The following is a 24,654-nucleotide window of genomic DNA, read 5'->3' as shown; positions in this document are numbered from 1 at the left end:
GAAAAGCACTGGAGTCGTGCATACTGTTCCCCTCAAACATCAACACTCTAGTTAGACAAATGAGGCTTCAGCCCCGCTCTCCACGACCTGCTGTGGTCTCCCCAGGCTGCAGTTCACCAAACCAGGGGGCAGCTTTTCTAACGAGAACATTTATCACCACATTGTCTGCAACTGTGTTATCCGAACTAGGACTGACACTGTATTTATGTTTCCTTGATGTGAGATACTCTGGGAGGTAATGCATCCTAAATGTTATTCTTTTATAACAACATTTCATTTTTACTCATCAGAGAGAGGTCAAGTGCTGAGGCTGTCTTTAATCTTACTGGTACCCAGCTAAAATGTTGAGAACGCAACCGTTTTGCCATGCTTTTATGGAAATAACTCCCTCTAGAGGTGATAGCGTGAGATAACGTTGAGTTTAATAAAGATTTCCTCCTTTACCACCAAAGCCATCCTATTCTCTTCGATGTAAAAGGGGAAATTTGGGGGATTTTGGCTTTGATCACTCTGTTTATGTCAAAGATTTTGGTCAGGAAGCAAGATTTAGAGGGAAATGTAACTAAACAATTTTTAAAAATAGGTCCAGTTGCTGATAATAAATTGATCTTAAAAGTCTCAAGTGTCTAGACATAAAATAGAAAAGTTTATTATTGTTGTTGTTATTTGAACTAAAACTAAAGAAAAATCCTCTTCCTTGATTCGGTTGATGTGGCTGTTTTCTGGAGCCTTTTCAAAGGGGGCACTCATTCCCCTCAGCATTAAACTCCTGCCATCTTAAACAAAAGAAAAAAATTACACGTCCATCCATTTTGTAACCCTTGTGCTATCCTAGTCACTTTAACGTCGGTAGTTGGGTCATCTAGACCCACTAGACAGTGCACTGAACCTGTTTTATTCAATGATTTGTGATCTTCACTGGTGTCTTTGATTACATGAAATCTTTCCACCTTTGTAATGGTAGGAAGAACACGTCAATGTAAGGGTGGGGTCATCTAAGATAGCACAAGGGTTACAATGTATTTATTTATTTTTTTATTTATTTGTTTATTTTTGCATTGGACTCATCATGTTAGAGGATGCGCTTTCTATTGAAAATCCAAAAGGGAATCATAGAGAAGCACAGTACACGTCTGAGCCCTCGCTGAAATAACTTCAGCATGTCTCCCTCTGTCTCTGACGAGGGGGGTGGATAGGGTGGGGGTGCCCTCTAAATAAACTTTAAAGCTCATAGCTCATAGGGGAGGGGGGCAGTGGAGGGGCTGAAGTCATCAGCGGGACGGGAGAGGGGGGCAGGGGGGGGGGGGGGGGGGGGTAAATGGGTCCGGCACGCAAAGCAGAAAGGCGCTGAAACTGCGGAGATTCACATCGGTTCAGCTGCAGCGAGCAGAGGGAGGCGCGCCTGTGAGAGAAGGAAACACATTTTACAGTTTAATGAAACTTTTCGATCCTGTGTTGGCTTTCACTTTCTGAGTGTGCGCGCATGGTTGCTTCAGTGGATGCTGAGGTGAAGGCGAGACCCTCTGCGCGCTCGGCGTATCATCCAGGCGCACCGGGACGCACGGCGCATCTCCGCTGAGACACGAGCGGAAGAGTTCTGGAGTTCTGAAAAATGGATTTATTACCCCCGAGTTCTTGAGAACCCCTGCGGGCATGCTTTGATATCATCTTTTCTTCTTTAATTATCTCTCCCTGGCGCGCAACAGATGACAGTCCTCCTTTTTGAGACGTGTGGATGTTTTTCCAAGGGAATAGTCTTCATCACTGCGTGGATAACGGATCCCTGACGCAGTCCGGCTTTTTTGGCCCATATGTGGACCCCATACAGGATGTTACAGTCTAAGCGGCCCAGGCATCATTGGGCCACCGTACACTACCACCACCACATAACACCACATAGTTGGGCGTCCTGTTTCGTGTAGGAATTATCCACACTCCAGCTTCTGCCTCTGTCTGGGGCGAGGAAAAAGTGAAAGAAAGTGTTTCGGTGAACATTGACATTGGCTTTACAAGTCTCACCTTTGGGCTACTATGCAATTACAAGTCATCTCCTTTGTTTTGATCATCTTGCACTGCATGGATTTCACTGGTTGTCAGCCGCACAGCAGCTCCAGGCACCCGCAGCATAAATGTAAGTAGCACGCTGCCTGAGTGAGGTCATACAAGTGAGAGATTTTATTCTTTAATGTTTGCTCTTTATTTCAAATTTGTTACATTTGTGTCAAAACTACTTCTTATGAGGAGCTGTTGGATTCTGCAACCACAGAGAAACCCCAATTATTATTTGAACTTTCTTAATGATTGTTTTGGGTACATTGTCTTACCGTGTGCAATTTTAGACTTGTGGGTTATCAAACAATAGTTTTAAGAGCAAAAACAAATTTCCTAGGACAGTTTGGATTTCAAAGACTGCACAGTAGTGTGAATTTTTCTCATTTGTGCGCACTTAAGTGATTTAATAGCTCAATTGAACAGTGGCAGCTGAGGCCCGCTGCGCCTCTTTACGCGCACTCTCCTGCCTCCCGTCGCTCTCTAGCGGCCAGCGCAGCAGACTTCAAGCATTTTCCAGGCTGCTGTCAGGGCTATAAAGTCTGTTCAATGCTCATGTGAACATCCAAGCTTTTGCTTCCCATGTTCAGCGCACTTTTCAGACTTTGTGGCAGTTTCAACCTTTCTTGTGATGTGGACAGTGGGGTTTCTTCTCTATGCCACCAGTCACTTGTATCCTTAGACATATCAGGATCTAAAAATTAATGCAAAATGAACGTAAGGGGTCCAACTTCTTTCATCTTTCATAATGGTTTAGCATAATGTATAATCTCTTAATCTTTAACCAGATTTTTCTTTTTCATTTTGTTTCATGACTATGAAAAATAGGAATCAATAAAGCATTTTTTGTACTGCCCACATTGACTTTATCATTGAGGGTCTCCAGATGTGCTCTGTGATTAATTCCATTGCAGAAGAGCAATGATAACTGGAATATTCCGTGTATCACTTGCCAGCGTGTGCTAAAACTGTCTATGATGCAGTAGGGTTGACCTTCAGAGAGACGTTTTTATCCCTGCCACCTGGGATTGAACCTTCTTTGTGTTCTTCTTGCCTTTGGTCACACATCGTAGATCAGATTACCAGTGATTGCTACATCCAGCATTAATTCTGCTAATCCTGACTGTGTTTGCTATACAAATGTAGAAATATTTAATTAGGAAAGTCTACTTTATGTGCAAGGATCTACAGATTTGTTCTTGTTTGGTGTCCAAAAAGCCTCATTAGAAAGGAAGAGGAAATCCTTGTTTGGAAAGCTTTTCTTTGTCTTCTTCAACTAAACTCCCCTTTAGCTAAGATGCCTTCTGTGAATTCAGATTCCTTGTTAGTCTGGGGTTACTTTGCCGCTGTGCAAAATGATAAACCAGTACGTAGCTTTTTTGCTGAAAAACTTCAGTCAAAAAAAAGTTAACCATGGGCCAATGAACAATGTTTCAGTTGTCCAAATAGAAGGACAACATCAGGAGTGGATCGGGTCCAGTCCACTCTGACTCAGTAACTTTTAATTGATGTGTTCTTCAAAGAATCCCAGACTTCCTCCGAGGATGCCCATATCTAAAACCCCTAGAGATATCAGGGAGGATGGAGGGATTAGTTAAGGAAGGGGTGAAGGAGTGCAGACTTTTGAGGGAGAAAGAGCGAGCATGGAGTCAATGACCATTCAGTTAACCAGGCCAGACAGCATCCAAGTTTCCTGTCTGTGATGATGCATCCGTAAAAACCAATGCCTTGGTGTGGTGTACACTTAAAAGGGTAATGAGAAAGATCTTGATATTGGATAGTTTAGGAGATGTTTTATAACATCTGTGCTTTTTTCACATGCATCTTTGTTGATGTGTTGCACAAGATGCTACTGTCCACCCGGGGTTCCATGAGCGCAAGGGCAGGGCCAAATTCCAGTATCTCACAGTTTCTGTGAAGTTTCTGTGAGGGCGGCTTGACAGGAAGAGTGTGGGCAATTGGACAATACTTGTAAAGGGAGTCAAAATAGTTCAAACAAAGTGATCTATTATAAGCTAGTAGCTACATAAAAAGCACAAGCCACTGGTAAGAAGAAAAAGCCAAGAAAGGAAATTCTTCCTGTGATACACAAGGTGACCAAAGCCCTTTAGAGCAAACCATTGCAAAATATTTATTCAATTCTCTTTGGATTTTTCTTGAAAACATGTTTTTCTGAAATATCTTTAAGTAAATATTTTAACAACCCACTCCAATAAAAAAGGGTGGGTTTTTTCTGATGAGTATTTCTTTATTCAAATCGTTGTGAATCAGGAGCAGACGAAAAATGCCAAAAAGCCTCTAACTGTGACTTAGAAACTATAATGGCCAATGGCAAGTCGTTGTAGAAACTACTACCACTTGTGGACGACTAGATCCATGTACGTCTTTGTTTTCCTCATCTGTGCTGACATTTGGCTCAAAACTGTACAGCTAGATAGCTCCAATACTGCTTGTCATTTTTGTTGCAACGCGGTTGGGGGTGTGAGGGGCTGTAAGCTAGTGGAGGAGAGTGTAAACAGATGGATAATGAAATGTGTGACTGGGCTTACTCTGCCCCAAGAATTCAACAATTCTGAGGCAAATGTCTAATGAACTACTGCCATTCTGTGGAAACTATGTCCTAGAAAACAACAATTTAAAAAAACAGTGGCTAAAAATGGCGTAATCATAATGAATAGATCACTGGGAATGCTTTGAAAATAGATTTGAAGATTATCAAAGTGGGTCTTGTGATGCTCTGAGTCTTCAGGTTACCTTTAAAACAGCTCACAACTCCCCACAAAGTCTAGTGGTTTAGAACCACAACTTTCTATATCCAAATCAAGAGAAGTTTTCCCCAAGAATTCAACATACTGTGTGTTGAAACCCCTACTCACATCCCATATTTTATTATTTTTAGCCTTAAGAAAAAAAATAATAATAATTCCATATCCACTACAACCATGGTTCCTAGAATTCAAAGTTTGGTGCATCTTCTGATCCATTTCAGTAAACCCTTGGATGAGACATGTAGGAAAATAAAGCACTTCTGTTCCTATTCTAAGAGGAATTTTACCCTCAGCAGGTGATTTGTCATCCGTGATTTTGTTATGCAACACTTGTGCATTGAATTATAAACTCACTTGCAGCTCACTTTGGCTCTGTGCCTTAAGATGGAGTTTTGGAATGTTCTGACCACCGTTGTTGACTAAAAGGGATTCTGCTCGTGCACCTTGTAAATGTTCTCATGATGTACAATTTAAAAGCCTTGTTCACAAGATATAAGTGCCCTTACAGCAAAAAATACATGATGTAGAGGTGAAAGCATTTAAGTAGTGATTACTGCAGTGGTAAATAGTATTTAAAGACCAAATAATGTCAAGTATTTCAATCTTTACCACTCTAGTATTTGTATCTTTTAAACCTGTTTTGTGGCATCCAAACAAAAAATAAAATAAATGTAGCCTAATTTTATCACATTACTTTGGGTTTTTCTCAACAGTCTAACTCAGTGCTTGATAAGATACCAGGGTTTACATATGTCATTCATCGTACAGTGCCTTCTATACAATGCAACTTTTTATTTATGCCGACAGCGATCTCTGGAGTGAGCTCAGGGTGCCAGCAGGGTGGCTGCCTGACCTGCTCTGACTATAACGGTTGTCTATCCTGCAAGCCACGCTTCTTCATGCATTTGAAGAGGATCGGGATGAAGCAGATCGGAGTGTGCATGACATCCTGTCCACCGGGCTTCTATGGTACTCGCTCCCCTGAGAGAAACACCTGTACAAGTGAGTCAAGATGTGCATTCATGGAAAAAAAATTTTTTTCAAAAAATGGAAAGTGAACTGAGCACATTCCCATTTGACAGTTGGCATGATGCTGGGTGTTGTTTTAGTTACACACCTGTGTGTTAACTGCAGCTGTTATAAGTCAGCTGAATTCTGGTTAAAAGCAAACATATAAGCACTGAGAGTTCTTTTAAAAATGTATTCTTTAGACACAAAAACATCAGGTTTTCTCCTTTTTGCATAGCACCAAGCTAAACATAAATCTGATTGCAGCTGGCTGTCCGGTTTTAAACCAGACCTGCACTCTTTAACACACACACCTCCACGAGCACAAACGCACACATGCAGACACCCTGCATGTTTAATGTGCAGGACACACAATAACTTGTCCTGCTTAAATAAACTCTTGCTGCGGGTCTGTTTTTCTCTGTCAGAGTGCAGGTCGGAGTGTGACTCCTGCTTCGACAAGAACTTCTGCACACGCTGCCGAGCGGGATTTTACCTTCATCTGGGCAAGTGCCAGGAGAGCTGCCCTGACAGCATGGTTCACAACGACACACAGAGGGAGTGTGTTCTCAGTGAGTTCAGTTGATCAGAGAAGAGGACAGAATGTGTCCACTTGCTCTTTCCACGTTTACGTTTCATAGTTGGTGCATGGAAACAAGTTCAACTCTGACTATGTTTGCAGGTTGCCCTGCAGAGTGTGAGCTGTGTGTGAACAGCGAGACATGTATGCGGTGCAGGCAAGGCTTTTACCAATTGAATGGAAAATGCTACCACATCTGTCCAGAAGACTATGAGCCTAACGACAGACTTATGGAGTGTACACCACAAGGTGAGACAAGTGTGTCTGTTTCAGGACCCTTTGTACATGTCACCAACTAAAAAACCATGTTTTAGAAAAAGAACAAAATGTGGCCTTCTAGAAAATGTTTTTCATACTGACATATCATATCTTTCCATTGTTAGTGCACTGCCAGGTGGGTGAGTGGAGCGAATGGAGCCCCTGCATTAGATCCAGCAAAACCTGCAATCGACGGGGCCAGGAGGCCCGCATGAGACAGATCCTTCAGACACCATCACAGTTTGGCAGACCCTGCCCTTTGACCACAGAGGTCAAAGACTGTCTGGTTAAAAGGAAGAGATGTTCAGGTAGGTCGTACTATTTTTAAGTGTCTCTGACCCCCTTTAAACGATCCGACACTTGCTTTTGAGTTGTATGAGTCAGAACACAAAATGACTGTGTGTATCACAAGCAGTAACTGCTATTGACCCGTCACTACAACCCTCTCTGCTGCCTCTGGATTTGTGACACTTGGCAGTCCTTCAGTTTTCTGTGAATTCCAGGCCATGCTGCTTCAGCTTCCACAATCACAGGGAGCTGGTGGTCTTGAGCTCAAGTCTTTGTTCATTTATTCAGATAAATGTCACTGTGGCTGAAGTGAGGACAGTAGGGGGTAGTGAACATGTGTGATGTTGCAATAAGTTTATTGTGCCTCTTTCCCACAAGACCTTTTTCAGATTTTAAACAGTAAAACCGCTTTCATTGCTTTTAGTGAACAGGGAATAGTACGATCATCTCTGATAAACGGAGTTAAAACTGCTTTCAGATGGGCTAGTCTTTGTATAAAATCTGATACCGTGCATTTATAAACACTGTGTGTTGCGCGGGCATTGTGTGCGAGCTTGTGTGCGTTGTTCCTCGGGTAGTTGGCGGATACGACTGGTTGTTTTTTTTTGGGGGCTCTGTAGTGTTAAATGACAGATTGCAGACAGGGTTGGAGGCTGGGATTCAGCCCCTTGGGGCCTCACACTTACAGAACAAACAATGTGAGTGTGTACGGGTGCACAAGTGTGTGTCAAAGTGTGTGTGATGCAGCAAAAAGCCGTTGGCTCTGGAACAGAAACAGTCCACTCAACATCAACATCCTCCCCTTGGGAGGCACGCGGCGACCAGGGGATCAGTATTGGTTTATCCCCACAGCTGCCAATACACACAAAGAGACAGAAACACAATAACTATCTCTCCCTCTCCCTTGCTCCGACACACACTCACACACTTTTTTCATATGGCTTGAAAGCCAATGTCCAGACTCCCAACCTTTGTATGTGTGGATGCAGACACTTTGTCTCACTGAAATACCTAGGCAGCAGTTGGTCTGCTGATAATTAGTAAGCAGAGTTAACATGGACCAACATGATTTGTAAGTCAGACTAAGATAAGTACCCTCTGTTACCCCGTTGCCCACTTTCAGTCTGCATCTGTTCACTGATCCATCACCCATTACACACACACAAACACACCACACCAAAGAAAACACACATCCCACGTGTTTTCTTTGGTGTGGTCAGTCCCATCGAGGCAAAAGGTTTAGAAAAAAAAAAGGTGGAAAGCAGCTGATCTAGTTAGAGCTGGCTGAAGGGGTAGAGGGGTCAGAGGAAGGAAGGAAGAAGTGAGCAGACACACTTACATGTGATTACCCTATTGCCCAATCTCTTCACTCAATGGAAGCTAATTATCTGCTTTGGTGCATCTTCTCCTCTCTGTTTACGTTTTGCACACGCTAGAAGGTCAATGACCTGGCCTCAGAGAGTCTCTTGTAATCCTCCATCCACCCTTTGACACTGATACATCCTAGCTCTTCCTTTCCTCCTTTTTTTGACTTTCCCCTCACAGCCACTCCCTCTTTTTTATATCATCTACTCTTTTAGTTAATTTCTGAAGCACATTGTTTTAATTTAGATCATAGTCCTTTTTTTTTCTAATCGTCGTTTTTATCTCTCTACCACTTAATTTACTATGAACGTCAACAACGTATGTATATACATGGATTCCCCCCAAAATTTCCATTTTATTCTGCAACAATTTTCAGCTTTATTGTTCAAACTGTTAAATTCAATCCCATAGCAGCCCTTCTTTCCTTCATGGCAGAAAAAAAACAAAATGTTTCTCAAAAACACTTATTAAGAGTATTTGTTCGCCCATTCCCTAATTGTTGTTTTTGGCTCAGTATTGTCTGAAAACAATCAAACGCGGCCTCATTGTGAGAACTGTCCAAGCCTGGCAAGCCTGAACCAGCCCAATGTCATTGAAATAAACATGGGAACTGTATGCAGATTAATCATTTTTAATCAGTACACAAGCATTAAGCTTCAAAATTTAAGTCATGGGCGTTTTCACACTATTTCTGTTCACCTGGCTTATCTTACCAAAAAATAAAAAATGTAACTTTGCAAATTAAGTTTTATTATCTACTTATTGTGTAATAGAGCTATGGTTACAAAAATCATTTTCCCTTTGTAGGATCAATAAAGTTTTATTCTATTCTATTAAAAGTCTAAAAGATAAAAACCTACAATTTTGCTTTGGTATGAAGACAATTATTTTGCATATTTCTTAGTTGTTTTTTTTTTTAAAAAAAACTATAATTGTAATAAATATCTGACACTAATCGAAAGTTTAAGTTGCACCAGCTTAGTCCATAAATGTAAAATGTTCACACACATCCTCCAGATTTTAGAACTGTTCACCCATCTATCTTCATCTATGGATGTACAGACGGCGAGCTCTGCACCCCTTAACCTGCTTAACGCTGTTGCCTCCAGTTAAGCAAGCTCCCACAACAGTGGAACACATTTATGTGGCTCACACCCACAGCCCCTGTCTTGACATCCTGGCAGCCATACTGCAGGCATTCCACTCGTGGGATAGGCCAAGCCTTTAATCCAAGCCTGGCTCCCGCCAAAAGCTCCCCGGACGACAGAACGCCTGCTGCAGAGGATGTGCCATCATAAAACACACACTGGACCTCTGACCATGCACTCATGTGGAGACTCACTTCCCCTTAACCCCAGTGGTCCTTTGCTCTCTCTTGTGATTTTAATTTGCAAACAGCTGTCACCTTGTTGATTTAAACCCTATTTTGCGTTGTTGTGTCCTCTGGCTCTCTATTTTTTGTTCATCCTCACTGGATTCATTTTGTCAGTAGTGTGTGACGTCCCTTTTAGTCCAACTTGTCTGTGTTTTCAGTGCAGTTGAGTCCTGTTTTTTGCTACCATCTTGTTCTTAATTTTAAGAATCTGTACCAAAGATACTGTCAGTCCATCAGGTTTGTTTGAACAGCACATAAATGTACATGCAGAGATAGGAAGGTTTCAACTACATTTACAACTTTGTTACTTGAGACATTTACAGTTAAGTTTAGTCAAAGTCCCATTGATCGTCACACATGAGTGTCTATCTCTTGGAGGAGCTATTAGCCACGGTGCAACCCCACCTGACAGCCAATAGGTGTTTTAATCCCCAATCAAACCCATGGGGCAGAATTTCAGGTATTGGAAGCACAGAGTCTCATTTTTAGAGCCTTGGTATGGCCCGACTGTGGATTTGAACCCAGAATCTCAAAGTCTCCGGGTGGACGTGACCACCCAAATACTGAGCAGTAGATAGTATTTGCACCACTTAGGACACAATAATTTTTATAACTACTCTTAACGGAAGAATGAGGTCGACAATCTGCAACAATAAAAACAAATTGGTGCACATCGTGTACCGGGGTGATGTCGGACCTCACAGGTTTACAGCACAAAGAGCCATTATACTTTGTCACAGTGAAGGGAGATTGTTTCATGGAAGTTTTCTTCTAAGAACCAGAGAAAATGGAGCTGGAATTAGGTAACTGTTTATTCTATTTCAGTCATTTCACTGCATTTTTAGCGTTGAGAAACAGCTTGATGCTTTCTCTGCGGAACTGGATGAAAAAAAGTCTACATTATCTATAAGTGAAAATTCATACAGAGGTTTATCATTTTTTGCTGCTTCAGTTATGACAAATTAATTCCTGTTTCCTTGCATTGCTGTGGTAACCCTTTTTGTAATCTCTTTACTCTTTAAGCCTCTGTGATGGCCTCTCCATCCTGATTGATTATAAAGTGAAACAGTCCATAAGGCTGGACTTATTTAAACAGCACTGGTGATATCAATAAGTCACAGATAAAAAGTTTGTCAAAAACCATTTTCAAACTCCTCAGAAAAAGCTTGGCTACTCTGAGAATTGAACTCAGTCACATCAGTTAACAAAGAAGCTTTACAACAATCACAGAAATTGAGAAATAAACTGAAACCAGTTTAAATAACTTGGTGAAACTCTTGGATTAGCCTACTGATGACACTAAATCTCTTAGAGCAGAATCCTAAATCTCAGCATTGCAGCTATTATTTTTACTTGGAAGCAGGAGCCCAGTTTTTTCAAGTAAATCCCTGCGAAAAAACATTTTAGAATTAGTTACAGATCAGAACGGAAGATCATAAGCTGTTTTCTCTGACTTTCAGCTTTCACTCTGAGCTACAGTAAAAGCCTAGTAGTGCCAATTCGGTGCAGATCAGATATAGAAGTAGATGGAAGAAGCTCTTTTACTTCATCTCAAGAAAGCTATTGCAACATGACATTCCACCTTCTAACATCGCTGGAACATTTTCATCTTGTTCCATAGGCAATCCTCACAGCAAAGCCTGCAAATTTGAAATTATTCATGACAAGCTGACACTTGGGTATGTGCTAAATGTATTTTGAACTCGGTCCAAACCCTCCAAAGGTGTCTCAAATCGGGACCGTTATACACACGTCAATGCATAGTTTACAGCAAGCCCATCGGAAACTGTTCCAGCTAACTAAATGCAGGTTGGTTTGATAAACAGTCTCCTAATTATCTCAACGCTGGCATGGATTAGGTTTCTCCTCTAGTTCTACAAAAAATAACTAAAATAAAAGCACTGGGGCTACACTATGACTAATCCACTGAACTTGTAAATAGTTACAGTGTTAGGACAAAGAAAACAATGAGAGCCAAGGGAACTTCCTGTGTTTATAGAGGACGGGGGGCATAAATGAGTCAGTGGACCATCCATCCATAAAACCATCTCCCCTTACTGTCACTGATAGGACTGTCAAATGATTCCCTGTAATACAGTTAAGAAAACGCCTCAGCATTCCCACTCCTTTTCGTTTTGGGGTATCCAAGAGATGAAACAGAGAGTGCGAGGACACCTTTGTGTCCCAAAATGTATGAGTCATACCTTCATTTTGTTCCTGCGGAAGCTTCCATTGATTAATACACCGATGAGTGTTATTGGGGAGGAAACATAAAGCAGACAGGAGAAAGAGACAGATATCTGTCTCTTTTCTCTCTGCCTGTGTCTGTGCCTGTTGCCTACTTCAGCAGTTTCACAATCCCCCATCGGCCAGCCAACAGCTAGCAGGTTGTCCAGCTCCGTTCCACTCACACATGAGCGGCAGTGGTACAACAACAGGAAAGGGCCTCCACTGCTTTCACTCGCAGGTCCTGTCTCCAGCCTCCCTGAGGATAGATCTTGTTATTATCATTAATAATCGTGGCTCGAGCAGAGATAAACCTCCAGCATTCCAAAATGGTCGGTTCTGTTTATGCGATGGCGCAGCAAGAACAGATAAATTGGGAGTTTATTTAAGGGGCTTTCTATTTTGGACAAAGGTCTGCTCATCACTGAGAGAGACAGCAGCTGATGGACGTATGGGTTTGTCAGAATCTGCGATTAGCTACTGATATCTAGTGGTAGAAATGGAGAACTGCACCCTATGACCACTGACGTTGAGTTCGTTTTTCATTTTTTCCATGTTTATGTTGCTGCATGAATGAATTCTAGCCTGGAATAAATTCAAACACTGGATATAAAAAACAAGTATTGGACTCTGAAATCCAAAGAAACAAGTTAGATTGAAGCAACATACTGTTTAATTTGTTAAATAATGTCCAAACTGTTGACATATCTTAGATTTGAACATAAATGGGCCTGTCTACGGAAACGTCCATACTGACTTCCGTTTTAACCATTTACTGATGCTATGCTCAGTAATGTCTTATTTAAAAGTCCAATTTTTTTGTATCTCAACTGATCAAAACCTTTTTTGTTTCTTTTCATTTTTTTTTTTAGGAGGGAGGAGAAATCCAGAGCGAAAAGAGCGACGGAATCGCAAAAATCGCAAAGACAAGGAAAGCGATGAGGGGAGAAGAGAGAAGAAAAGAGGACGGGAGCGGGACAGAGGCACAGGCGAACGGGAAAACTCTGAGAACAGGAACAAAACGGAGCACAGACACCGCAGAGGCCACAACACAGAGACTGCCTCCCCCGAGCACAGCCTTGTGCAGTAGTGCCGTGAACTGACCACGTTTAAAGGCTCCCAGCCCTCCTGTTAGCTTCCCATCCTTCCAGCTCCACAGCATCCCCATCCTCACCCACTATTCTCCTCTTTAACCCCTCCATTTCCAGGGTTATGCTGCTACCTGTATGATTTGAACAGACTATTTAATGCACCAGTGTGATGGGGCACGTTCAGCCACAAGGCTTTAGCCACTACAGACTATGTAAAGTCTTCTATTTTCCTATCCAGTAGTCTGACCTTCACCTCTTCCAGAGCGTCTCCTCTGAAAACCACGAGACTGAGAAACATTGAGAATAATTTCAGATGGATGTACTGAGAGACACGCGCTGTTGTTGATATAGTTATTTAAAGGGACTCTGGTACATAATTGTACATCTTGGTTTTTTTGAATGTAGATTTTACAGCATTATGTAGAACTATTATTATTGTTGTACCTGTTCTTTAGAGCTTCCCATCTTGTTCATGATTGCTAGAGAAATAAACATTTGGTTTTGCCCTCTCTTTATTTTTTTGAAATGACAGATGTGAGGCAGCTTGCATCCTGTGACTTTGACAAGTCCAAAAAGTATATTGTAAATTTTGCAGAAAAGCTACGTTTTCCCAGAGAAGTAAATCAAATCTACAAGTTATTTAGTGTGTAAGTGGATTTTGTGCTAATTGGCTAAACCCCAAAATCTTCTGTTTGTCAAATAAACTGAGATTGTACCCATGTCTGTTGTCTTGTTTCATGTCAACCCCCAAAAAACCCTACTGAACTGCTGTGTATTAAGTTTTATAGAGTCTATTAACTTGTTTGGTGTTTTAGAAATACATTGACCTTTGTCATTTGCTTTCCTTATCAAAATGTAAACTTTCTAATAAAATTAGTTACACATTAATTAAGTTCTAAGAAAATGAATGTATTCAAATTAATAGACCAGTAAGATGCATATGGGTAAACTACAGATACATTTAAAGTTGAGTGCAATAAGAAAATGTAGAGAAATTCTTTGTTGTTTTTTTCGGGTGCTCTATCAAGCCGACAGGAAAGAAGATGAGGAAAAACCCTGTTTAAAGCGCAGCTGTTTATTTTTGGAGTGAATATTTTGCATCAGTAACAACTACAGTATGTGCATCAGCAGACATGACAGTATTTCCTCCTGTATTATTCAGCAGGGAACAGGTACACAAAAATTTAATTTTTTGATTTTTTTTTTTCTGACATTCACAAAACAAAACAACATTTTAAACATTCACAGTACAGTATTTCAGAATCTAATCACAAAGAAAAAGCCATGTCTGGAAAGGAAAAGGTAAATGTACTAAAATGACAACTCTGCCAAGAATTAATAAAGAGGAAACACTGACAGAACTTCAGTTACTCTGATGCATTTTAAGACAGAACAAATGATCCATCAAAACTGTGGCTGGGTTTTGAAAATATTGAATGACTCCAGGGTTTACTTCATATTAGCGGCAAAATCCTCGCCCTTCTTGATGGAGGCCTTCAGCTCGCCGATGGCATCAGCCACCAGCTTCTCCTCAAAGGCAGACAGCTTGCCCAGCCCCAGGTTCTTCTCAATGCCGCTCTTCCCCAAGAGGAGAGGTGTGGAGAAGTACTTGCACTCAGTCTCCTCAGACCTGACAAATGCGCACTCCACCACGCCTTCCTTTCCATTCATGGCATCCAGGACGGAGAAGGTGAAGCGGGCGCCGGCGTAGGCCATGGAGAGGGTAGCAGAGCCAGCTCCTGCCTTGGCCTTGACCACCTCTGTACCAGCTTCCTGGATTCTGCCGGTCAAGGCAGACAGCTGATCAGCAGGGAACTCCACTTTGGGTGTGCACTGCGAAATAAGGGGGATGATGGTCTTCCCTGCGTGACCACCGATAACTGGAACATTGACCCGAGCTGGATCCAAGCCTTTGAGCTCAGCCACGAAGGTGTTGGCTCTGACAATGTCCAAGGTTGTGACACCAAACACTCTGTTGGGGTTGTACACGCCATGCTTCTTCATGACCTCTGATGTAATGGGGATGGTGGAGTTCACAGGGTTTGCGATGATGCAGATCATAGCCTCTGGGCAGTTGCGAGCGCAGGCGTCAGCCAAGGTGGCCACAATGGTTGCGTTGGTATTGAACAGGTCGTCGCGGGTCATGCCGGGTTTCCTCGGCACGCCGGCAGGAATCACCACGACTTCGCAGCCCTGCAATGCCGCGTCGAGCTGGTCGGGCCCCATGTAGCCGGTCACCTGGGCTCTTGTCTCAATGTGGCTAAGGTCGGCGGCGACCCCAGGTGTGTGGGCAATATCATACAGGGAGAGATGACTCACCAAGGGGCTATTCTTGAGCAGCAGGGAGAGAGGCTGGCCTATGCCGCCCGAAGCTCCGAGCACCGCAACTTTGGCGTTGTTCTGTGAAGAGGTGGACAAGCACCGCGCAAAGCTAACGGTTGGTCTCACGGCACGGGAAAACATCTTCCTTCTGTCACTTCACGCAATTTGTTGAGAAATAAAAGTTACTTGGGAGCCCCTTTCCTCTGTGACACCAACGTCCTCTAGCCACAAGCTAACAGGAAGAGATGAGCATGCGCGAAACAGAAAAGGTCGTAGGCACGGACCGACTGACGTACCACTGACGTAAGCGCGTACAGTTACGTCGCCCAGTTTATCCCAGATCCTCTGTCGGAAGAAAACAAAGCCAGTTAACATTGGAATTCGATGTACTAGCATTGGAAATCTCTACGACGGTACGATTTACAATATTAAACGACATAAGATAAGCCATTTTTAGAGGTACGGTAAGTTTGTAGTTGTTTCGATCTGTGTCGCAAGAGAACATAGTTCTCCTGTTTTTGTTTTCCTGCTAAGAAAAGAAGCTAGCACCGTCAAATGAACTCCGTCTATTTACTGGAGCTCGCGGACTTCACTTAGCCCTCATAGCTCAGTTTTATTGGTATTCACTTTGTTGTTTGTACACACAATTATCGTTTACCATAAAAGAACGGCAAATACGTTGCGAGGCCTTATGGTTTTTCTTTGGTTTATTTGGTGATTTTTGCTAGCAAGTTTTTGTTTGTCTTCTTTGCATCTTAAAAAAAACAACCTATGACTGTCAGTAATACGATACATTTTTTTGGTGTTTTTAATAAATTACCTTTGAATATGACTCGGTGCTGGATAAGAATGGGCTGTCTGTTCGTACTTACCGACACAACTCGTTGATTGTTGTCGATTAATAGAATTGCCTTTGTCTTTTCTCTCTCTCATAGAAATGTCTTGCATTGAACCTGCAACCAGCTGAACTGTTCTGACCTTTAAATTTACTTTTTTTTTTGTCTCAATAGTGAAAAATTGGACGATCTTAAAGCTCTACTCATGATTCATCAATATTGAAGCATCTTTGAGTGAGTATCAAACTGCACATCATCAGTGGTTTATTATATCAATGAGCTTTTACAGTTTGAAATTCACTATTAGTCGTTTAAGTTTAATTAACTGCAAAAGTGGATTTCATTCTTTATAGTTAGATTGTGTTAAATGTCCCCAAAGCATTGATAGCTTTATTCCATAAATAAATAATAAAACATGTGTGCCATGGTTTATATTATTTATTTTTGGTCAATTTAGTTTTCACTCTGTAATGTTACATTTATATATTGTTATTTTTCTCACTTATTTTTTTTATTTACCATCAATTATTCCTTATAAATGCAAACTGAGATTGGCATTATTGGTTTAATTAACAGCTTTATTGTTGCATTTATATTTTAGTATAACTGCAAGTGGGATAAAAGTACTTAAAGACTCACTTTGATCATCTTTTGATCTATTCCAAAAGTGTTCCCGTTGTTATTTGAATTAGGATTACGCCTTTTTTATTTTTTTGCCAAATCAAAAAACCTGTCATTTTCTAGGACATAGTTTCTGCAGAGCATCAGGAGTTCATTAGAAATTTGCCCCCGAGTTGTGGGCGGGACCGTTGGAGTAAGCCTGCCCACATTTCCCGCCACCCATCTGTTTGCACTCTCTCCCACCAGCTTACAGCCCCTCACATCCCCAATCTATCATTACCGGTGGCAAGAAATATTTGAACTATCCAGTCGTACAGTGTTTATTTGTTTGATTTATTGATTTATTTCAAGCATTGTAGTCAATGAAATAAAGAATTTACACAGATTGATCAAACTCATTACAGAAATGCTGAAATGCATTGTTTAAAAAACAGAAAATACAACAAAAAAAGACACTTCAATCACATTTGCTTAATTAAATATAGTGATCATTGATCAAGTCAAATAGATCTTAATTTATTGCTTGAAAAGGAGTGGGAAGAGGCGAGTTTATATAATCCTACCCCTACTTTGATCCAGATGCCGGATAGGGAAAACAAAGACGTACATGGATCTATTTGTCTGCAAGTAGATCAAAATGGAGCGGAGCAGAGAGCTTGTGGCCCACCTGGCATATTTTCTGTCACAAACGTGCTCTCTTTTTTTTGTTTTTTGTCACATTTGATTGAATACAGAAATACTCGATACTCAACAATTTTGAGCTTAATTTTCTTTACGTATGTCCTCTATCATGATAAAAATGCTACTAGAGGAAGTAAAAGATACTAAAACATGGTTTTCATCGGTGGGTCTTAAAAAATCTGGTAAAGGTCATTAGTTGGATTTAAAACAAAAATGAAGCTTCTTAGTAAATCCAATCTAAATGTAGTTGTTAACTACATTTTGTCAAATAAGCTAGCTGCTTCCAAATTTTTTGAGACAATGTACATAATAGTGATGTTCTTACCTTTACAGAGGTAAAACTCATATTCTTCATGTGTTCATTGATACACCTGTCTCTTTCCTACAGCACTTCATAAGGATGGCTAGTTGTGGAGAGGTTGACCACTCTGTTAACTCACTTCCATCCAGTAAGAAGGGCAGCAGCAGTGGTGGTGGAAGTGGCAGCAGTGCAGAATCATCGTGTTCTGGCTCCACCAACCCGTCCCCGGCGCTTTCCGTCCCAGAGTGTGCCATTTGTCTGCAGAGCTGTGTCCACCCTGTCCAGCTACCATGCCAACACATCTTCTGTTTCCTGTGCGCAAAGGGTGCATCTTGGCAGAGCAAACGCTGTGCTCTCTGCAGACAGGAAGTACCAGAAGACTTCCTGGAAAGGCCTACACTTCTCTCTCCAGAGGAGCTGAAAGCGTCGGCTGGCGGTCGGGGTGGGGCATCGAGCGATCATGCTTGGTATTATGAGGGCCGTAATGGTTGGTGGCAATATGATGAGCGCACCAGCCGTGAGCTGGAGGACGCTTTCTCTAAAGGCAAGAAGACGGCAGAGATGTTGATCGCCGGCTTTCTGTATGTAGCTGACTTGGAGAACATGGTGCAATACAGGCGCAATGAGCACGGCCGGAGACGCAAAATGAAGAGGGATGTTTTAGATATCCCTAAAAAGGGAGTGGCTGGGCTGCGATTGGACACAGAGGGGGTAAGTGGAGCCATGGGGGTGGCAAATCGAGAGAACTCTGCTGATGGAGCCGACATCACAATAACAGGCTTACAGCAGCCGATTACAGGAATCCCTTTTATTGCCACAGCCCCCTCAGCTCCTGCCCGGCCTCCCACCTCCCTCGGGGCTCAGGCTGACCCCAGTATTAGCTCTGCTTTGGAAGAGACACTTTCCCAGTTGCACATCAGTCCCAGGCCAACCCCCTCTCATGAGCGATCTGAAGCCGGGGAAGGAGAAGAAGAAGAGGAGGAGGAAACGACAACGTCCAGGTCTTCTGGTCCTCCCAACTTTGTGGATCAGTCTGGCTCCGGAGATTTGAGTAATGACGAAGAGGAAGAGGAATATGGTGAGAGTGTGGGGCCCCGGGGCGACCAGCCTTGGAGACAAAGACTTTCTCCAGAGGATGGAGAAGCTCCTCGATCAGAGTCTGCCTCTTCTTCATCCAGTAACAGCGAAAGGTCAAGAATGCCTGATGGCCAGTGTACAAAATTGTAAATAATACCACCCAATGCTAAATGGTTATGTTCCTGTTCCATTAGTTTATTTCCCACTTCATGCCGCTTGTCCTTGGTTACAAATCTAACAGGGATGAATGGTTTGGTACAGAAGAATTGAGATAAAGGGTTTTGTTTTTTTTCATAGTCTGTGAACCTCTGGACTGTGAGTTTCATTCTAAATCTATTTTAGCATCACTGAAATGAAGGTAAAGCTGAGGAAAGTGATTTAAAATATTAAAACATTCATTCTCTTGTGTCACAGCAAGCTGTTATATTGATATTTATTATTTAAAGAAAACAAAACTGAGAGCTTTTAGTTCTCTTGGTCACATCTGTGACTTGACACAACAGAAGGCATGATGGGAAGTTTATTTCTGGAAATGGAACAGAGTCATTTGAATGAATGGCTGCATTGTAAACGTGTACAATTTAACTCTCTCAGCTAACATAGCACGCAGAAACAGACTCATCCCAGCTTAAGTCATCTCACCACTCTTACTAATGATTTCATCCTTGAAAACTTCAAACCTTTCTTTAAAAAAAATCTGAAACTGTCAATCTTTGAACATGTTTTATTTTGGAGCTGGTTGTGTTTTGATGGAAATGTTTAAGTGGTTTAGCACAGATGGAGAAAAAATGACATGTGGGTGTTTTTAGATTGAACTCAGAAGGAAACACACTGTGTGGACCCTCTTTAATTGGAATTTAAGTAAACATTTAGAAAAGGTTGAGAATCATGTTTAATTGTTCACACTGGTACTACTAATCCAACCTTTAAAATCCAACCTTTAAAATTTGCCTTTTAATGTGATTCATTCTTGTTTTTTCCTTTCAACGCTGAATCGCCTGTAGCTTCGGTGAATCTTTGGAAGAGCTTTTGGAGTTTTGTGATTTGTGCGTGTTTGAAGAGAGAGTTATTTAACAACTGCTAGCTGGCAGGACTTTCGGCTTTCATGTCCTTCGGGTTTAGTTTGACTAAATATTTGTATTTCATTTGCAAATTGGTTTTACGTCCTGTCATGGCTGATGTCTGAAGGAGGTGACCAACAGTGATATGCCATTGGTCTCGGCCATTTTGCAAAAAAAAAATCAAGTGGTTATTTTTGTAATTTGAAATCATCTGCTCAGTTTTAGATTTTCCATTCTGAAGAATAAAGTTTGTGTAACGGTTCAGCTTCCTCTTTTTCTTACATTTTCAAGAAGAAATCTAAACATTTCATTGTTCTAAAATGTTATTTACAATGATTTTTTGTTCACATTTCTTCTGTTTCGTAGTTGGAGAACATTTTTGTCATTTAGATTTTTTTTTTCTTTCTCTTTTGTTGGTAGTTTTGACTCATTTTTGAACACGTCTTGGAGGTTTTGGACTCTAGCAGTCCCACTCCAGGTGCAGGTTCAGTCTGGGAGCAGACCCTCTGGAAGGGAAAACAATAGATAAGGGTCTGTCTGCATCCCTGAGCCATTTCATGTCCCTTAAAGCATCTGTTTTTTCTGCTGTGCAGATTCATTTATACTACAAGCTGAGCCTCATATTGATGCCATTTCAGCTCTTTTTTTAAATCTGAAACCCTGGTTAATGAAAATTAATCCAGCAGAGAAATGCAATGAGAGCAAGGGGAAGGTCACAGAGGCTGGAACTGCATGGCTGCTAAGGTATATGACGGATCAGCTGATGATCCACAAATCCAGATAACAAAGGCCTGCAGCAGCATTATTCTCCTGAAGACAGAGTGCTTCCTGCTCCTTCAGTTCAGCTGGACTGATCTAATCAGTGTCACAATGGTGCAGTCAGAGGACAAACAAAGAAGACTGCTTGTTTGTTTCAGAGCAGAAGTTCCTCTGCTTAGTGATGTTACTCTTTACAGAAGCCTAGTCTTTAGACATGTTTATTATATTGTTTCATCACAGGAATGTCCTGTGTTGAAAGTCCAAAATTCTATCAACTCAAATTAAATCAAACATTTCCCTACACTTCTGGACAGGATGGGGCTTATAAGAATGTTGACTAAAGGCACTAAGATAGGGTTACTTGTGTTTGGACTTGCTGGCCAGTGCCTGCAAGTTAGCTGGGCCTCCCCAGACAGTCCCAAATATATCCTTCTCTGTCCTCAGAGCATCTGAGAGCGAGAGCTCTCTCCCAGACAAGACGACTTTCTTCACAGCCTTGATTACTGGGGCAGGTCCTTTGGTGTATTGGCTGAGCCAGCTCTCCGCCTGCTGCAGGCCAGTCTCAGCGCGTGCAGCGTCCAGGTCGACCTTTAGAACTCCATCGGCTAGGCCGATGTGCACGCCGAGGTCAGAGTCCACCTTTACAGCGCCTCCGAGTAGCTTCAATGCGTTTCGGCTTCCAACCAGGGTGACAAGTCGGGCAGCTCCACCCCAGCCTGGGACCAAACCCATGTGTTTGTGCACGAACTGGATCACACTTCCTGAGGCCATTAACCTGAAAGATAAGGAAACATGCCACATATTAGACATCAGATCAATGATTGAATGGATACAGGAGTCTTTATGTCTGTTGACCTAAAATCGCAGGCGGTTGTAAGCTCTGCTCCTCCTCCAAGAGCGTTACCTTCCACCAGGGCAACAGAGATGAGAGGCAACCTGCATAAAGAAAAACTACAGTCTTTCCCTTTTCCCAGCAACATTTTACTAAAGAGAACAAAAGTAACGCTTACCTGAGCAGCCTTGTGAGAGTATTCTGCATGAACATACACATTTTCATCCCATCCTTGAAGAGAAAAGAAAATGTTCAGACATACCAAGTAAGCCCACAAGATGCTGCTAGAGAGAATAGCAAAGATGCAGACCAACACCGCCATAAAACACACATCATATAAACATGTCAAACAAGTACCAAGTGTCAAGCATGGTGATGGAGGAGCACATTTGAAAATGAGCTCAAAAAAGTCACATTAAGGTCACCTGAGCGACAGCTGAAGCTTTCATTCATTTAAGCTCCACTTCCTGATGTGAGAACAATCGAACAGATATGTGTCTCTCTGAGATTGTATTTTTTAGTGTGTGGCAAAAAAACAAAGAGAAAACACTTCCTTTGCTACCTGTGAGTTAGACATCGCTCTGACAGCATTTAAGTCAGATCCAGAGCAGAACGTCTGAGCAGCACCCTGAACAATGACACCTTTCCCGTCTGTCCAGTTCTCCAGCTGGGTTACCTTCTCCTCCAGATCCACCATCATGGCACCTGAAAACACAAATTTAAAACGCTACACATACTGCAGTATGAGATCAAATCCGTCTTTTTACCGGAGAAGGCGTTCATGCGAGGAGGATTGTTGATGGTCAGCACAGCTATGCCAGAGTCCTGTTTCAGGAGATCAATGGAGCCCCCAGGAAAGGCCTGCAGCTTCTCTTTGATCTCCTCCTGGCTGAAGCCGTGGATGCTGGAATAAACAGAGCCACTGCTCTGCCGCTGCAGCTGCCTTGACAAAGAACAGTGAAACATAACTTACATCCTTAACTGCAGACAATGAAGCTTCAAAACACAATTTAGGCAGCAAAATAATAGAGCAGTTTACAAAAAAAAAAGCAAAAACCGTAAGATTTTAACAGAATTTGAGCAAAAAATGTAAATGAGGCTTTGAAAGCACCAGAAAAGGATGGGACTGCTTGTAGAAACAGAAGCATAAATGTGTTTTTTTCTCTGCCTGGTGAGATTTCATGATAAGAAGACTTGTTTTTCACCAGAAACGTTATGGGACACTATTATCATTACCTTGCCCAGGACCCAAAGCAGCAGATACTCCTCAGGAAACGTGGCCTTGGTGCCCTGAGAACCATCCTGCAAGTCATTTTATTTTCCTTAGCAAAGCAAAAACATGACCTCCCCACCTCTGGATGTCACAAGTCTTCTTCATTCAACAGGTTACTCAGATTATCATGTCATTTGTTGTGCAAACATTAGTTAAAAATGACTTAGGTGAATGCATAAGTAAAAAAAATACGCATTGTTTTTGTTTGCTAATTAAACCAAACTTGGACTCTGTCAATATTTTTAAAAAAGTGTTATTTGGATGTTTGAATTTTATTCTTGCATCAAATTTTTTCCACTTCTGTTGCAATTCACAGATGTGGCGTTAAAGTACCCCTCGGAAATCTGATGGAGCTGGGCTGTTCCTGTTGTGATTAAAAAACGTTGCACTGACTGAATGTAGTATGCATTATTAATCATAATTTTAGGCAATGAAAAAACGAAAAATTGGGAGACGGTAATATCATTTATTCGTTATAATTACAATGTGAACAAACTAGAGGCATTTAAAATGTTCAGTTATTGTTTCTGACAACAATAACCTTTTATTAACAAATATCAATACAATAAATATATCATGACATATATAAACAATGACACTACACATGTTTATACATTATAACTTATAATTATAACAGAATATTTTTGTCTGTAATAACCTAGATAGCAATAAAATCCAAAAGTTTCGTCCCTCATCTTTAACAATTTAGGATGTAAATATGAGCCAACGCCATTTATAGTTTAAAAAAATCATCATTTGTCTGTGGCATAATAATTTATACAAAACAATAATCGTAAAAATGATCAACACCAACCTTGTTTGGTGACACTTGTGTGGTGTTACACTAAAATCTGCATTACTAGAAACAAGAACCACTGAGGAATTGTTAGGTTCCGGGAGAAATGTGCAAACTCCACCACAAGGAGGCGCTAAGCGGAGTGGTGAGATTCATTATAAATTTGATTTAATCTAAATTTCACAAAACGATAGAGTGAGACAATAGTTACACAGATAAAACTTTTATAATACCATCTAGAGTTTTTTTTTTTTATTAACTAAAGTTATAGAATTAATTATCTAAGGTAAAATCCCTGATCTTCTTGTTTGGGTCCATTTCCTCAAACAACTTGCAAAAATATGAAATATCAAAACAAAAAAAAAACTTTTTTGAAAGAGATATAAAATGTGAAATGCTAAAACATCACAAGACCAATTAATATACAACCCCATACAATCCATTTATACTTAGGCTGAAAGTTTGGGCTAAATGACAAAGAAAAATGCAGGAAAAAAATTGATTAGAGGCAGACAAGCAACCATTAATGAAGTAGGATTCTTAGAGGTGAAAACTAGGCCAGAAATACCCACAAGAACAAGACACGAATCATAGGATTCATAAAAAAGCAGCAGAAAAGAAGGAAAGGAAGGGAAATGTGTTACAAAAATTGATTAGTTCCTGGGTTTTGGCTCGACTTCTGTCTTCTGTGAACTTAAATCCTGCTCCTGTACGTAAACTGCAGCTTTTCACTGCCCAACTCTGAGTCTAAAATTGTCTCTTGCTTGAAGCTCTTTAGGTTACTTAGCTTTATCCTTTTTAATAAATTTAAGTATTACAGAGAATTGTAATCAATAAAGAACTTTGTGTGATTTTCCCCGATCGAACTATTGGATAACTTAAGGACAGACATAAGCAAAGATGTTCTGCACTGTGTCCAAGAGTGCAGCTGAGTCAACTCTGTTTAAGTCCTTAACTCTTTGGTCTATTTAAAAGTAAGGAAGGAATTCAGAAAGGTTGGTGGCTCTCTTTACAGACAGGCATCCCAGACATGCTGTCTCTCCTTTCTGATTGCCCCAGAACATTAAGCCTGGTCATCCAGTCCACA

The 24,654-nt window shown here is 41.3% G+C and overlaps 4 protein-coding genes across 7 annotated transcripts; 2 read left to right on the top strand and 2 right to left on the bottom strand.

The window, feature by feature from the left end:
• Window positions 1-2,031: 2,031 nt before the first annotated feature.
• Window positions 2,032-13,007, top strand: rspo3 (R-spondin 3). The gene is made up of 6 exons (NM_001252249.1): window positions 2,032-2,131; window positions 5,625-5,819; window positions 6,254-6,397; window positions 6,508-6,654; window positions 6,789-6,971; window positions 12,790-13,007. The coding sequence occupies exons 1-6, from the start codon at window positions 2,032-2,034 to the stop codon at window positions 13,005-13,007; spliced, it is 987 nt and encodes a 328-aa protein (NP_001239178.1).
• A 1,056-nt stretch (window positions 13,008-14,063) lies between these two features.
• Window positions 14,064-15,614, bottom strand: mdh2 (malate dehydrogenase 2). Its single transcript, XM_004077775.4, has one exon. The coding sequence runs from the start codon at window positions 15,469-15,471 to the stop codon at window positions 14,458-14,460; it is 1,014 nt and encodes a 337-aa protein (XP_004077823.1). The 5' UTR covers window positions 15,472-15,614; the 3' UTR covers window positions 14,064-14,457.
• A 24-nt stretch (window positions 15,615-15,638) lies between these two features.
• On the top strand, window positions 15,639-20,169 carry LOC101165757 (E3 ubiquitin-protein ligase rnf146-like). Of its 3 annotated transcripts, none has more exons than XM_011485061.2 (3): window positions 15,639-15,743; window positions 16,341-16,400; window positions 17,857-20,169. In XM_011485061.2, the coding sequence occupies exon 3, from the start codon at window positions 17,869-17,871 to the stop codon at window positions 18,994-18,996; it is 1,128 nt and encodes a 375-aa protein (XP_011483363.1). In that variant the 5' UTR covers window positions 15,639-15,743; window positions 16,341-16,400; window positions 17,857-17,868; the 3' UTR covers window positions 18,997-20,169. The 3 variants fall into 3 exon arrangements, with proteins under 3 accessions (XP_011483363.1, XP_004077822.1, XP_023819754.1); XM_004077774.4 differs by having other exon boundaries at window positions 15,668-15,789; XM_023963986.1 differs by having other exon boundaries at window positions 15,677-15,794.
• echdc1 (ethylmalonyl-CoA decarboxylase 1) lies at window positions 19,679-23,795 on the bottom strand. 2 transcript variants are annotated; one of them, XM_004077772.4, is made up of 7 exons: window positions 23,586-23,795; window positions 22,735-22,800; window positions 22,266-22,441; window positions 22,061-22,203; window positions 21,677-21,729; window positions 21,522-21,602; window positions 19,679-21,441 (listed from the first exon to the last, which is right to left on the bottom strand). In XM_004077772.4, exons 2-7 carry the CDS (start codon window positions 22,797-22,799, stop codon window positions 21,024-21,026), a joined length of 936 nt encoding a protein of 311 aa, XP_004077820.1. In that variant the 5' UTR covers window position 22,800; window positions 23,586-23,795; the 3' UTR covers window positions 19,679-21,023. The 2 variants fall into 2 exon arrangements, with proteins under 2 accessions (XP_004077820.1, XP_020565709.1); XM_020710050.2 differs by having other exon boundaries at window positions 22,266-22,437; window positions 23,586-23,601.
• Window positions 23,796-24,654: the final 859 nt, after the last annotated feature.

This window comes from Oryzias latipes, chromosome 16, assembly GCF_002234675.1.
Source record: "Oryzias latipes chromosome 16, ASM223467v1".
Taxonomy (NCBI): domain Eukaryota; kingdom Metazoa; phylum Chordata; class Actinopteri; order Beloniformes; family Adrianichthyidae; genus Oryzias; species Oryzias latipes.
The sequence above is the reverse complement of the archived record's forward strand: the minus strand, read 5'-3'. Positions and strand labels throughout refer to the sequence as shown.